This window comes from Azolla caroliniana, unplaced genomic scaffold (genome assembly GCF_043228905.1).
Source record: "Azolla caroliniana isolate FFs.n. ecotype wild unplaced genomic scaffold, voAzoCaro1.0.p SCAF_21, whole genome shotgun sequence".
Lineage (NCBI taxonomy): Eukaryota > Viridiplantae > Streptophyta > Polypodiopsida > Salviniales > Salviniaceae > Azolla > Azolla caroliniana.
In genome coordinates this window covers 5260703-5275790 of record NW_028230456.1, presented here as the reverse complement: position 1 = coordinate 5275790, position 15088 = coordinate 5260703, and the positions used below count along the sequence as shown (strand labels likewise).

The window sequence follows — 15088 nt, the reverse complement described above, 5'->3', positions numbered from 1 at the left end:
CTGTGGCACAGTTACAATGTAAAAAGATAAAAAACATCAGAAACTGGGTTCTTATTTTTATTTTCGTTGGCCATTTTATCTGAAATTTATATCACGCATTAAACTTTGCACATATTGATATTACATTTCATTTTCTCTCCTTTTGTCCATACAGAGGCTATACTCTGTTGCAAACCGCATTTTTATTAACCCGTACACCTGTTTACTAGATGAAGAATCTACATATAAGGGTTGATATGTGACCTTCCATTTCTGAGCTAGACCAGTTTGGTATGAAACAGATACCACCAAATCAGGCACAAGGAAAGTTCATTATCAAACATGTGTTTATATTATCGAACCCTCTTAGATGGGCACTCATATCTCTCATAGATTTCGCAGGGTGCTAGGGACAAATTAGAACATCTTTGCATCAGGCAGGGCAGCTAAATCACTTTGAAGAGCCATAATTTTCTATTTTATTATCAAATGGGGAAGGTTGGCCCACTCCATAAAATAAAATATAACTGAAAGATGTTTGGAGTTATTCTTGCTAGATATCAAGAGACACTAAGAAATTTGATGATGATAGAAGATTAAGACACCTTAGCAAATAACCAACCGGGATTTCTCAATCTTGTCACACCTCAATGCACATCCCCTCCGATTGAACACAAGGAGCACACAATCTTTGATTCCAACAAAGTAATCCACTGGTTTCACCATATGGCAAAAAATATCATTATGTCATGGAAAAAGACAACGACCACCTAGATCACAGCCCAAAAGCTTCCAACAAAGTAATCCACTGGTTTCACCATATGGCAAAAAATATCATTATGTCATAGAAAAAGACAACGACCACCTAGATCACAGTCCAAAAGCCCCTTTTCCTCATCAAATCATGACTATCATCCCTCAACACAAAAGCACTTTCCCGACTTTGGAGCATTAGCTTGCCTAAAACCTATATATAGAAGATACCAATTTTAGTTTCATGAGGCAAATATTGCTCTTCAAAATAACTGGGATAAATGTGCTATTTACATAAGTCAAGAACTAGTCTTTAGTTATTTTATTCTATTATATCTAACATTTTTATCACATATCAAATTACTGTACTTTCTTTACATAGGTCATGTTGGCCTTATGCAGACTAATCTCACACTATTTCATTTTACTTCTCTCTTGGCTATACTATCCATTGTTCTAGAGCCTCTAGTAGTTTTTTTTCCTTGCTAGATTAGTGGTTGACTCCTCTATACAGTTGACAAGTGAGGATGACCCTTGAACCTTTATTTTGGTGGCATCATAATTGACTTACCTGGTTTCAGCATAGACAAATTCCCTTTGGGTATTCCTTTCATGCACCATCTTGCACCCTGACTTGCTCAATGATTAGCAGAATCATCAAGTGGGATCCATATAGGTAGAGACTACAACAGCCAGGATAGCATCTCCTCAAGAGTAAGGACCATCTTAATATATGATATGTTACTAAGTTGAATTTCTATGCATCTTCCCTCCAAACTCATCGTTCAGTGTATTTCAATAACATTTTGCATCCTATTGTATATGTATGTCCACTAATATAATAGTCATGATTTCCCCATGTTCGGCATTTATTATGTTCCCAAACTTGACATATTTATAAATATCATGCCCACAATTTCATCCATATCAAAAAAGATTTTATAACCATTCCAAAAAAAACATTATTGAACATTCCGGAGATTTCGAGTTCCTATCTACTCAACTTCTCACAAAATGGGAAAAATCAATATGCAATGCCTCATTGTCACTAGCTTCTGAACCATTAGCATTGTTTGGAATTGCTACACATCGCAATTTGAAGATTATCCACATAAGCACATACATCTATGCATACAAGATGTAGGCAAGCACGCGAGACGCGGGATTTTTTCTAAATACACTATCAACCTCCACTTTTCTTGCCTACTGTGTTGATAGATGAGGCACACCACTGATGACCCAAATATCTAATCCAGAATAAACATTTTATATGAATGTATCGATTCTGTATGAGAATATAACTGGATAGCAGGCATGCCAATCTTCAAGGAAACTAGGATTCATGCTCAATACAGTACAAGCACCATCTTGATTGATTAAACACACCAATATTTAACAACCAACCATAATCTAAAAATAATATTGCCTAAAACTCTTGGTAGCTCGGATATTTTATAAAGGGAACAAAATCCAGGAGAAATATATAGCCTTTCTATTAGATTCCAACAAACTTCTGATATATTTTCGTGATTTTCCATGCTCCATGCATGAAAATTAACTTGGCTGATTAGCAAAGCATTTTTTCCCAATACAAATCCAAAGGTTCATGTGCTCATCTATTACTAACAAATTCAAGAATTGCATCTAAATAAATGCTTAATTGCGGTTTGACCATTTATACATGTAAATCATTGTCATGACCATTTTTTTTACTTTGAGAAGTATTGAATTTAAAGAACCATGTATGGAGATATGCTGAATGAAATCAAGAATCATGTATAGATATACTCTTAATGAATGAAAAAATCGTGCATATATAGAGTAATTCTTGATGAAAAACAATAATAAGAGCATTTGCGAAGGATCCAGTTTTCAAAAACCATCTTAATAATGCAAGAGTGACGCACAGATATATTCTTAATGAATGCACATAAGACATATTCTTGATGAAGAACAAAGAAAGTACAATTTCGGAAGGATCAAAGCTCAAGAACCATGTATATTTGGTAAAAAAAACAAGAGGAAATCACAGTATGAGAAGAGGATTGAAAGTGCATACATAATTCGGATTCTGCGAGATAAAGTATCCATTGAAAAAGGTATACACCAATCCATCACGGTAAAATATGCATTCATATTAGTTCAAACACAAAATTAGTTTTCCACATAAGGGTTTGTGTTATATGCAAGATTAGCAAAGGGGAAGAAGCAAAATCTTCCCTCTCTCCTCTTCCCCTCTCTCATATGAAGTAGAAAGAACAATGTGAAGATAAGATCAATCAACATGCAGGGATAGAAAAGAGAGAAGGGGAGTAGAACAGAGGAGGAGAAACAGAGAGCATTAGAGACATACCTGTGGGGGGGAGAAAAAAAGGAGCAAAGAATGGGAGAGTTTAACAAACACCCACAGAAGAGAACCATCACAAATTTAAACCTTTTTTTTTCTTCTTCCTTTTTTCTTTCTCTCTTTCCCCAAACATTCCTCTCACCCTCTGATTCTTTGCCTCAAATTAAAAAAGAGAAGAGGAAGCCATAGCCATACATACATACAGTATTCATACATACTCTCCCATCCCTTCTCACCCAAATACCAAAAACCAAACAAACCAATACATATATCACATGTTCACATGAGCTTTTCATATTCTATATGCCTTCTTTCTGCTCCTCCTCCCGCGGATGATTCTTTTCACACGCAAAAACAAACGCACAGTTCGAGAGATCGATTACATATAGTTTAGTCCCTTGGCGATCATGATTCATTCACCACAAACCCCGCAAATGTGTCCCATGAAAGAATCGATGACTGCCCGGGGGCCAGCTAGGGTGTGTCCGTTCTAGGTGTTATTAGGTAGGACATACAATATATATTATATCCCCCCAAACTTTCTTAGGGTTGCAGAAAAGACTAAAAGTTGGCCCCTGTTGTACATCAATACTCTAGGGATATGGAACCATCACAAGCACCTTTCTGTACCGAGCAACCTTCCTTGTTGTCTCTTTGGGGTTTGGCAAAAACTACTCAAAGTTGCCCCCCCCCCCCCCATACATCGATACTAGGGGGGATACCACCCTGTACATAAATACTATGGATATGGAACTAGCACAACGCACCTCTCTATATCGAGCAACCTCCTGCGTTGTCTTTGTACACGCAACGTGGCTAGATGGCTTGCTAATGTGAAAGCATTCATGCCTCCTAACTGTAGTATCCATCACCACATTTGTGTTCGTACCTATGTCAACGTGGATTTAGATGGCTTGCTAATGTGAGAACATTCGTGCCTTCCATGTTGTCTCTATACACGGGACGAGGTTAGATGGCTTGCTAATGTGAAAGCATTCATGCCTCCTAACTATAGTATCCATCACCACATTTGTGATCGTACTTGTGTCAACGTGGATTTAGATGGCTTGCTAATGTGAGAACGTTCATGCCTTCCATGTTGTTTATGTACACAGGGCGCATCTAGATGGCTTTGCTAATGTGAAAGCATTTATGCCTCCTAACTATAGTATCCATCACCACATTTGTGTTCGTACTTGTGTCAACATATATTTAGATGGCTTGCTAATGTGAGAACATTCATGCCTCCTAACTATAATATCCACTAACACATTTGTGTTTATACTTATGCATGAAAATACTGTGTCCAGGAGACCGCCCCATGAGCTACATCTTGCGCCTACGGGCTACTATAACTATCCAATACACTCAAATTCGGAGTATCCCAATAGGGTTCCCTTTGTGGTCGTCCCCCAAGCTACAAGCTCTATGGGAACAAGATTCTCCGAAAAGTGAAGGCCCTGGCGAATAATGGCTAGGGATATGTTCACTTGGAAACTTAGGATCTCGATGGTCGATGGAAAGGTAAATGGATTGTAAGTAAGTTCTACATAGATAATACCTAAAAAATACCTTGGTGGGAACAAATCCCAAAAGGACAATAATTTGATGTTTGATGTGGATTCGTAATAACAACCCGTGCTCGAATAATTTAGTTGTTGTTCTCAACAATCCAACAAGTTTTCGTCCTAATTAATTAAACTACAAGGAATCGGCATATGGGCTCTCCACCCAATCAATTACCCGCAACTTTGTGATCATCGAGCATGTAAAGAATACTTAAATGTACCATGTTATAATTATGAACCCCATGCTCATGCTTTGGTGTTACAGGCATGACCATATAATATCTAGTGGTAAGATTGTACCGTAGCATTCTATACATGTGGATAGAATACTACGGTACAATCTTACCATTGGATATTATATGGTCATGCATGAACATTTGGGCATGGAAACGAATTACATAAGTCAGAGCATAGTGAATGATGAAGCTCGCACGAGGGCACCTAGCCCTTTATATACTTATGCACATCATGATGTGGTCGTCCAAGAGGTTATATGTTAATGCTCCTAACATTTGATTCCATCACTTGTGGGGAGATCAATTGCTAGTAGACATAACCGATATAGTGATATTGCAAGTTGCAACAACAAATGTGGTTATGGCTCGGTCAACCACCTTTAACTCCCTAAGCTTATATGTTAATGCTCCTAACATTAGATTCCAACATTTGTGGGGAGATCAATTGCTAGTAGACACAACCAATATAGTGATATTGCAACAACAAATGTGGCCAATTTGGCCCTCAACGTTAAGATGTTAAGCTTTGATGCATAATTTATGCTTGTTTATGTGAAGTCAATGCTTCAACACAAACTACAAGTTGTATCTAATGTTTGCATTTTTTATTAATAACAAATTTAACACTTAATTTGCTCTTCTTGATTCAATTTCCAACAACTAATCTATACAAGCTATGAGGTGGAAATTGGAACTATAAAATAATTGACCTCATAAGCGCCACAAATTAGAATTTCTAAATAAAGTCAATGTAATTTGGATTGTTCCTCCAAAACTACAAAATAATGAGATTAGGTTCGTTCAATGTGCAATATGCCAAATTTATCCATGTTTTTTTCTACTTTTTTAGAGATACATTGCTGAAAGTTGTAAAGAAGTTCGACTTTGCCCAAAATTTGAAAGAAATGAATTTGTGAACAAAATATAATGATAGATAATATACCTTGGATGATGCCTTTATTGTCTTAGGTCTTCAATGGCTTTTGTTCCAACATGCACGTTTTGATTTATACAATTGTAGATAACGACTTCAACTCATGCAAGTTAGTGTCCATACAAGTTAAGGATCATTTATGAAAATTTGGTATTCCTCTTATTTTAATGACAATGCATATTATGTATTCGATTAACAATATTAAAGTTTCTTTATGTTTACTGAATAACAAAGAAACTTATGGACTGTGTTTGGTCATAACTTTTTCATTTGGATGTGAATGGAAGTTCTTTACGATGTGAAATTTTAAGACCTGCATGTACATGGTACTTTTCACTTATGTGTCAAATTGAATTATGAGATCCATGCAAAATAAATTATAGCTACCCTGAGGAGGTTTTATGACAAGGGAAAATGTTATGAATGATTCTTATCCATGAACTAGTCCTTCAAACTTTGACACCGCATTACACGCTCTACATAAAACAATGCAATCATACATATCATTTTTGTCTACTCTCTTTATATCTCAGACTTGTATACCTTTCTTAATGTTGGTAGCTCATTTTGCATAAATTATTGAGTCGACCAGTCAAGCTGAGGGTTTCAACTCGCATAATACAAATGTGCCATTTCAAAGAACACAAGGTATATATTTCATAATTATCGCTGGGAAGACAATCAAGAAACTATTATATTTGTAAATTCTGAACATTTTGAGAACACAATTTGTAATAACCTTATTTATTAGACTAGCAACTGAAATATGATGACAAGCCAGTTCTCCGAATGCATAAACTTTCATACACATGCATAAACGTGTTGGACCCTCATTAAAAGATTCACATGTTGGGACAGGTTTCATCAATACATGCTGCCCTAATGAGTGGACTTTCTTTCAACATATGCCATAGATAACACAAATTCAAATTGATCACTGTCATGCCACAATAGATACAACGTGCATCATTCTTCCATTTATCCCATCTTGCTCAACATTAGAATTCTACTATTTCATGCTGAAAAATAGATCAAACCTCTAATGATAACAAAAGAATTTTTACTGCAAAATGTTCAACTCTGTTCTGCTACATAGCTCATCCTGCTATGACCATCTCCATCATAATCCTGATTTCAATAACCCATTTATGCTTAACACACGTACCCATGATCTGTAATCATGACAGCGACACAAAGGAGCAGATTGTACAATCAAATTCCAAGTCTCAATTTTCTCAGATAGGGGAAAGTAAATCATTTTAGCCCCGAACTGAACTCTTTTTATCAAAGAGATTGTGCTTTTCCAAAGACATCGCAACATAATGCAAGAACTACTGCTGTAACAAAGTGTTGAGAATACCTATTACTACTCACATTTTCCATTGAATATGCCATACCAAATAAACAAAACCAACATGATATACTAGATAAACAAACTCAATAATGTAAACCTACAATACATGCGCTTCTCGCTTTGCACCGGGACCAAGAAAAAAAATCCACAACTGGGCCTTATTCATCTAGAATATCTTCAAATCTTCAAGAACTCGAAGAACCAGCTCTTCCATGGCTTTATCATTAAAAAACTCGGTATACAAGCAAAAACTGCCCAAGCTAGTTAAGTAGCTAACCCTCCGGATGCGAACAAATTTCTCAATCTTATTATGTACACTCTTTTGTCTCTACCCTTGTGTTCCCCTGACATTTGGAAAAAAAGAAAGCAAAATGATCCATATACAGAACCGATCACTTATACACCAAAACAAAATCTGCGATGGGCTCTTACCAGTTGTTAGTAGTTTTGTGGCCAGTTCGGTTGTACCCGATGCTGTTGCGGTTGAAAAGTTCCAGTCTGGGTCCCTACAACACCACTCAATACTTGTGGATGAGAAAGCATTTGATGAGCTGCAGGGGCAGAGCCCGACGGAGATTGATGATACAAGTTTGCATATGTTGCTGCGGCTGGAACTCCATGCATTGTTTGTGCATGAGAAAAGCTTGTATGCTGGCCTTGACCTATTAGGTTGTAGTAGGAATTAGTTTGTATTGGCGTTATTTCTCTAGCAGGTGTATTCTGGATCCAGACTCCAGACCCCTCAGCATGCTGTCAATAATGACATAAGCATATGAGATAAGATGACAACAAAAACATAGCATCAAGCGTATACACGTAACCATATGTCCAGGTGTTACTATGCAATCACATTATGGGCACATGTATAGCCCCGCTCAGGACCAGGCAACTTTTGACCATACCCTGAAACATATAATGTAGAATGCCCAAAGATCACCCGCTTCCTAATTGTGTCTATCTTTGACTTCTAACATCCACCCATAGTCTGGATGCCTATGATTAGGGAGGGCAGAGGTCAGGGCCTCAGATTACGATAGCAAAGGTCTAATTCATTTGCTAACTATGCCTACTTCTGACCTTTGTTTAATTCCTGCATCACTTAGACAAGCACATTTAGCAAAAGTCCGCCCATGTATAGTTTACACAGCTATGGTCTGCACAGGACTGACACTGACCAAGGACAGATATTTGCTGATTAAGCCTATCAATTTGCTCCACAAACATATCTTGCCAAACAAGCAAACAGTGGGCCTTTCGAATTACTTTAACACTTAATGCATAATTACTACATGGTTATGGACATGGTAATAATGATGGACAGTTCTAATGCTGTTTTTCCGAACCTGCAGTCTAGGAATGTAGAGATTACTCTCCTTGTTTTGCGGTCCATTTACATCGCCGTAGCCAGAGGGAGTTGTTGAAGTTACAGCCGAGTTAATAGTAGTAAATCCAGAAGGCGATCCACCAAAATTGCTGCCATAGCCTGTAGAATGCGAAACAGTGCTAGCTGATGCTCCTGGTGGTTTGTACTGAGGCAATGCATATTTCATTGGCCCTGCATTGGCTGAAGCAAAGGCAGCTCCAACAGTTGGCACATAATTACTCCCATGTGCATAGTTACTACCAGGAGCTTGTGGATAGTTTGTATTTCCAGCATAGTTGTGTTGATAGGGCGAGTGCATATATCCATAGTTTGGTGGCACATAATGAATTCCAAAGACATTAGCTCCAAATGGAGTCATAGGAACACCTGCATGCTGTGCTGGATATGCATGAATTGGTCCAATGTGCTGCTGAGGAATCGTGGATGGTGGTGCCGTAGGGGCTGCTATGGGAAGTGCAATCGAGCTCCCACTCTTCTTGAAACAACAAGTACACAAGCATTTAGAGACCCCAAATTCCGACTTCTAATATAAATTTTTAAGGGAAAAATTAGAAAATTAACTTTGTTAAATGGAAACCTATTACAATTTTGAAACCCAGACCAAGGCAGTCGGACAGGGATGTTAAATATTAATTCAAAGACTTATTTCTTTCAGCATTGATTTCTTTTAGGTATTGATCACAGCTTACTAGTTGAAAAAGAACGTAACATCTCAGTAACAATAAATACTCACCTCATGTGACGGAGCCTGACCAACCACCGCAGGGGCCAATTTGTTGGCAGAGGTTGCAGATACAAATTGCACATAACGTGCATCAACCTCAGTATTGGGACGAAAGGCAGGATTGAAATAGTTCACATTTGTACTCGGATCTACATAAGACTGCACCATATCCCCAGTTGGTGATGTTAAGAAAACTCCGAACTAGCCAAAGTTGGTATCCCTTATACTTAACCAACACTTAATAGATATATTCATCTAGGATATGAGGAGCAATCAGGGTTGATTATCTCTATGGTGTCCATTTCATAATAAATTAATGAATTACAAGGCTTTTATAGGTGGAAAGTATTAACACATGTAAATCTCTACTATCCATGAAGAATCAAAATATGGTTGAACACTAAAATCCTTTTGGAGGCTTCGAAATAGATCTTCACACTCAAAAGCTTTAACTTAGCACAATACCCAACAAAAAACCAGCAAGTACAACAAAGGACCCTATAATAGCATAACATAACGGCTGGTACACATTGAACCCTCATAAATATGATATTTAATTGTTCATATGTAGATTTTCTACTCACAATCTGGGGTATTGGAGTAGGTCCAGAATAGTTATGCACTCCTGATGGAATGCTATGTTGGCTAGTTTTCTGTACAGCTGTCTCTGTCTTTGTTACCTCTGTTTGTGGAATGGGTATATTTACAGATGCGCCCATATTTAATTTGGCATCTTCTCTAGCAACTAAAGTATCCACATAAGTCAATGACTGGTTCTTGTGGTCATCATTCATACATGCAGAAGGCTTCAAACTGCATAAAAAACGAAATTTTGTCACAGCACATAACAAAACGACATAGTGATTCAAGAAAATCCATAAAAGCAAAGCTAACCTAGTAGGATTTGATTGCTCAAGAGGATCTGCTTCATCAGGCAAATTGCCTTCAGCAGATAGCCCACTTTTCTTATCATCTTCATGCTCATCAGCAGAATTCACATTACTGTCATAATCCTCACCAAAGCTCCCAAAAGTTGGAAATATCCTTCCTGCCTCAGGAACCTGCAAATGATCTGGAATGGTTACTGGCTGATCCTCTTGTAAGTTCAACTTTGAGGTGGAACTCGTTACTGCCTCCATGATACTATGGCCTGATGTAGCAGGGGATTTTGGTCTCCAATCCAATCCAGCACCTACAAGAAAAATCACGATGATATTGCATCACTTTTACAGATAAGTGGGCAAATTCTTCATCAAGAGTGAAACGCACCTTTTTCACTCTCAGTCACATTCAAGGCCCTCCTATTGCACTGGCTACCTACAGCAGACGAGCTTTGTTGAGATAGATCATCTGACTCAGGTGTTGGTTGTAAAGATGATGCTTCAACTTGCGTGCTGGTTTCCAACGATGATGTATGCTCACGGGGAACAGGACCTTTTACAGGAGGATGAATATCAGAATTTACTGACTTGACATTGGCTAAAAAGGGTGGTAACCTGTCAACATGGTCATAGGTGGTCGAGTGATGGATGTCAGAAGACTTTTCCAAATGCTCTTGGAAAGAACTTGACTCATCTGAATGTAAGCTTCCGCCCCCTGATCCAGAGTCAACATAAGACTCTGCCCCATTATATACTGAGGATGGCAAGGTATCCTCATCAGGTGGGTCAAGAGGCTGCTGAGCTACAAGCTTTGATGCAATGGAAGCGTTGGCGTTTCCATGTGAAGCATTCCGAGATTTCAAAATTTCAGCCATTGTAGCTTGACCTGCAGCAACACCCCAACCACCCCTAGTTCCCTGTACAGTCATGTTATTGGGGGTTCCATTTGGTACATATATATGAGAGGTTGGCGTAGCTCCAAGTCCATACCCACTACTAAAAATCAAGGAAGAAAAAAATCTTGGATTTAGGTTGGATGTCACTAGACTATTGGATTCCAAAAAGCAAGTGGGAAAAACTATGAAATACCCGAGTTTTTCTTTTTTTCTTCAAATTCCCCAAGTGTTAACTATTTTCCCAAATGCCCTAGTCAACCAAAAAAACTGAGTGAAAGGGGATTGACTAAATGTATTTAGGGAAATAACAAAAAATTAAGGGTATTTAGTGAAATACAGAAAAACTCGGGGGTGTTCCAAAGTTTTCAACTAACCAATATAGTCTAAAGGATCAAACCTTATACTGGAAGAACTAGCCTTAGTTTGTTCTTGCATCTCTTCTAATCTCCCATTCTGTTGAAGACTGTTATTTTGCTTACCAAGTGATTGCCCTCGACCATTGCTATTATAATCTACAATGCAGAATTGAACTTCATAAAAATGACTAAATATAATCTATATAATCTTGCAGTTAACAGAAAAGAACTCTTTCAATTACCACGAGGTAGGTAATTTCCACGACCACGAGGTCTTCCACCTCTCAAAGAAGAGGCACTGCCTAGAGCTCTACTTCTTACTTCAGTAGCTTCCTTGCTTGCATTCTGAAAAAAACAATGATACAGATAGACTGTTAAAAGTACTGTTTTTCTTGCCTAAACAATATGTTTATAAATGTTATTGTGTCCCATTACACCTAAACCCTAAGCATTATATCGATGCTCAGTCTTCCTTCCTAAACCCTAAACCTAGGCTAAAAGTTTAGCGTTTTATGCAAAACCCTTAAACCCTACTCTGACGTTTCACTTTCAGTGTATATGATAAAACTTAATCCTACATAAAACAGAAGTTATCATTAAATTGATGTTCACTTTCCACCATACAACTGCATTTCATGACAATGACGAGTGGTGAATCTATTTTATATCATGTGCATGCATGTAAGAGGATGTACACAATTAGGAGGCATTTTGCATGGAAACTCACCTCTTTCTTCTTGTCTCGCTTTCGTTTGACCTCATGAAATGTATCTATCAAAAAATAATACAAAATCCAATCATGAATAGAGGCATTACTTCAGATGAAATAAAACCTAATCCATTCCTTTAGACAAAAAAACGATTCTAAGAACTACTAAGGAAGAGAAAATGACAAATAACAAAAACGTAACTATACCATGTAAAGATGTAACTTGAGATGCTGTAAACGCCTAATCCTAATACTACTAAAGATACAGAACTCTTAACTCTTAGGAATAGAGAACGATTACTATGTAAACATTAAAACTGAAAGGCCTATATTTAGTAAGAACTATATGTAAAAACATCAGTCAAAAATTAAGTCGAATTTATGAGGTTATAAAGTCTATGTATTTAGATGAAGCAAAGAAAAATGACAAGCTCTTGCAATAAGGAGCAAGACTTTCGAACACGGGAAAACTATATTAGAGAAACTACACTTGAGACGACAAAAAACCCTAATTGTATGCAATTTCAATCCTCGGCCTTAGAAACAAAATCATCATTCTAAGAAAATGGAGAACAACAAATCCAACTAGAAAACAAAACTCTTAATTTTGTGAAAAGATTGTTCATAGTGTTGTGAAGCCATGACTTGAGATGCGATCGTGAAAATAGAGACCAGTGACAATTCCAAACAGAATAAGCTGGCAAATGTGAAGGGTTGTGTATGAGTTTATAACATAAATCTATGACTTGAGATGGAAACAAAAAACAAAACCCTAATTCTATGACGTAAAAAAAGAAATACCGGCAAGCAAGTAAAAATTTAAAAAAAAAACCTGTCAAAACAACAAATTTTATAGCACACCTTGGTTAAGGAGCTTCTGCACCGTCTCGTTAGGATCCATGTTGCAGTCTCTGAGAACGGAATAGATCTCTTCATCGCTAATATTAGTGTTGTTAATGATCTCTTTGAGGTCATGGATGACCTTACGAGCATTGGAAGGTATAGAAACAGAGGAGGAGGAGGAAGAAGGAGCTAAAACCCTAGAACCTGCAGTCATGGTGGGTTATGGAGAAGAAGAAGAAGAAGAAGAAGAAGAAGAAGAGAAGAAACAGGGGAAGAGAAGAGGATACAGAGTAGGGGTATTACTAGGGTTTCAGAGCTAAGATTCCAAAAGGCCATATATCTCTGAAACAGAGGAAAAAGGCTAGTTTTGATATTCCTTGAGGCTCTAGGGCTACTTTTGTAATTTGTCACAACCTCATGGGGTTCTCTTCTGAGTTCTAATTAAGACTCTCTTGGACCCTTCCTTCACCCTTCACCTTTTTCTTTCTTCATCAAACTCTCAAGATGAAACCCTAAACCATTATTTCCTAGGATTTGTTATAGTCATCCAATGTATATAGCATCTGCACTCGAAGCTAGTATAAATGATCCATGATCTTTTGGTTGTTGCCTACCAATGATGGTCTGTCTATTCTGCAAATTTTCGGTCCAATTTTGTGTGGGTTTTTTTTTACCTTTCACGGCAACAACTTACGGGAATATATGCATTCTTATCGACGACGGATCTCGTCTCTTCGGTTAACATGCTATGAGCAGTCTGAAACACTTATTGATTTGAACCTCTTCTGCAACAATTCACCATGGAATGTCAGCCAATTGGATTAAGTGAAAGATCGAAGTTACCAATGGAAGCACGTGCAACAGTCACATCAATAGGTGATGGAATGATGGTGCCACGCAATTTATCAAGTTGCATCAATGCATGGTCATAACGCTGAGTGGACTTTTCACAACTTTCTATCCCCTCCATGAGTAATCATGTCATTTACTTCTACATCACGACATGTGAACTTGGCTACTCTACTCTACATAAGCTTTGTGTGGTGAATGACCCCTTTATCTTCATCATGTGAATCAAACCTTTAAGTCTTCTTTATTTTATGTTCCTACTAATATCTCTTGCGTCATGATCATTAACATTTCAAGATGCAAACTTATTGACTCCATTTCACTCTTCCTAAATGCTTGCTCACTTTCCATCAGCCTCTTAAAGGGCTAGACACTTTACCTCTTCATCTTTCCAAGTGGTTAAAAGCAATATTTCCATTTCACCGTTTCTAAATGTTTGCTCAACTTTCCATCAACCTTTAAAAGGGCTAGTCATGTTATCAAGAAATATGTCGATATCACCCCAGCAAAATGAGGCTTCATATCAGACTTTATCAATGAAAGCTTAATAGAATTTGTGGATGGGCGGATTCTCCCAAAAACAGTTTGGTTGGATGTTAATAATTGGATAGATTCTTTCCAAATATAATTTACCACCAGAAGTTTGGGGAAGAGAAGCACCCAATTTGACCAAATTATTGTCCATCATTATTTGTTTAATTCCATGGTTTAAATTTGATGTTGTGGACATTCTAATAGTTAAGATTAATTTAGTTTAAAGTGTTTATTGTGTTGTTCTTGTAAACTTGTGTGTGGTGTAATTAACAAATATCATCAAACGCAAGTACATTAAGAACAATCACCAAATAATAAATGACCAACAATATTCTAAAACTTAGCATTGTTGGAAAATGGAGTGCAAGATCATGTGTTGAGTTTTTTGAATATCATTTAGTGCGACTATACATGCTTTCATGTTTTGTTGAAAACAATGTTAAGATCAATTGCATAATAATCAATGAAGGCATTTGTGCATTTTAAGTAAGTCCCTCTACTATTGGTAGACAATTCCAAGCTTGCTCAAATATATTTTGTATTAAAAATACCAACAGGCTTCCTTGTAAAACAAGAGAAGTTTTGACAGAGGGAAAATAGTAAAGACAAGAAAGAAAAGGGGGTTCTTGGTGGACAAGGCTGAAACCCTAATCAAGGCTTCAGACAACGACCTGGTGCACACCATATCCTGAATCAGATTTACTCATTTTCATACATTGTGTTGTGAGATTCGTACTGTTG

The 15088-nt window shown here is 37.4% G+C and overlaps 1 protein-coding gene across 6 annotated transcripts; it reads right to left on the bottom strand.

Annotated features, from left to right (window-relative positions):
* Positions 1-7218: 7218 nt before the first annotated feature.
* LOC147850471 (uncharacterized) lies at positions 7219-13300 on the bottom strand. 6 transcript variants are annotated; one of them, XM_087336488.1, is made up of 11 exons: positions 12983-13300; positions 12140-12183; positions 11655-11757; positions 11454-11586; positions 10549-11156; positions 10174-10471; positions 9864-10092; positions 9289-9438; positions 8515-9030; positions 7604-7921; positions 7219-7515 (listed from the first exon to the last, which is right to left on the bottom strand). In XM_087336488.1, exons 1-10 carry the CDS (start codon positions 13176-13178, stop codon positions 7610-7612), a joined length of 2589 nt encoding a protein of 862 aa, XP_087192614.1. In that variant the 5' UTR covers positions 13179-13300; the 3' UTR covers positions 7219-7515; positions 7604-7609. The 6 variants fall into 6 exon arrangements, with proteins under 6 accessions (XP_087192614.1, XP_087192619.1, XP_087192616.1 ...); XM_087336493.1 differs by having other exon boundaries at positions 10597-11156; XM_087336490.1 differs by having other exon boundaries at positions 10549-11153.
* Positions 13301-15088: the final 1788 nt, after the last annotated feature.

Bases quoted from the DNA above. Each gene is read 5' to 3' on its own strand.
- LOC147850471 (XM_087336488.1), bottom strand. From the start codon at position 13,178: ATGACTGCAGGTTCTAGGGTTTTAGCTCCTTCTTCCTCCTCCTCCTCT. The intron at 12,184-12,982 runs GTGTGCTATAAA...ATTTTTTGATAG, and splicing joins GCAGAAGCTCCTTAACCAAG to ATACATTTCATGAGGTCAAA. The intron at 9,031-9,288 runs GTGAGTATTTAT...TGTTGTTTCAAG, and splicing joins GTCAGGCTCCGTCACATGAG to AAGAGTGGGAGCTCGATTGC.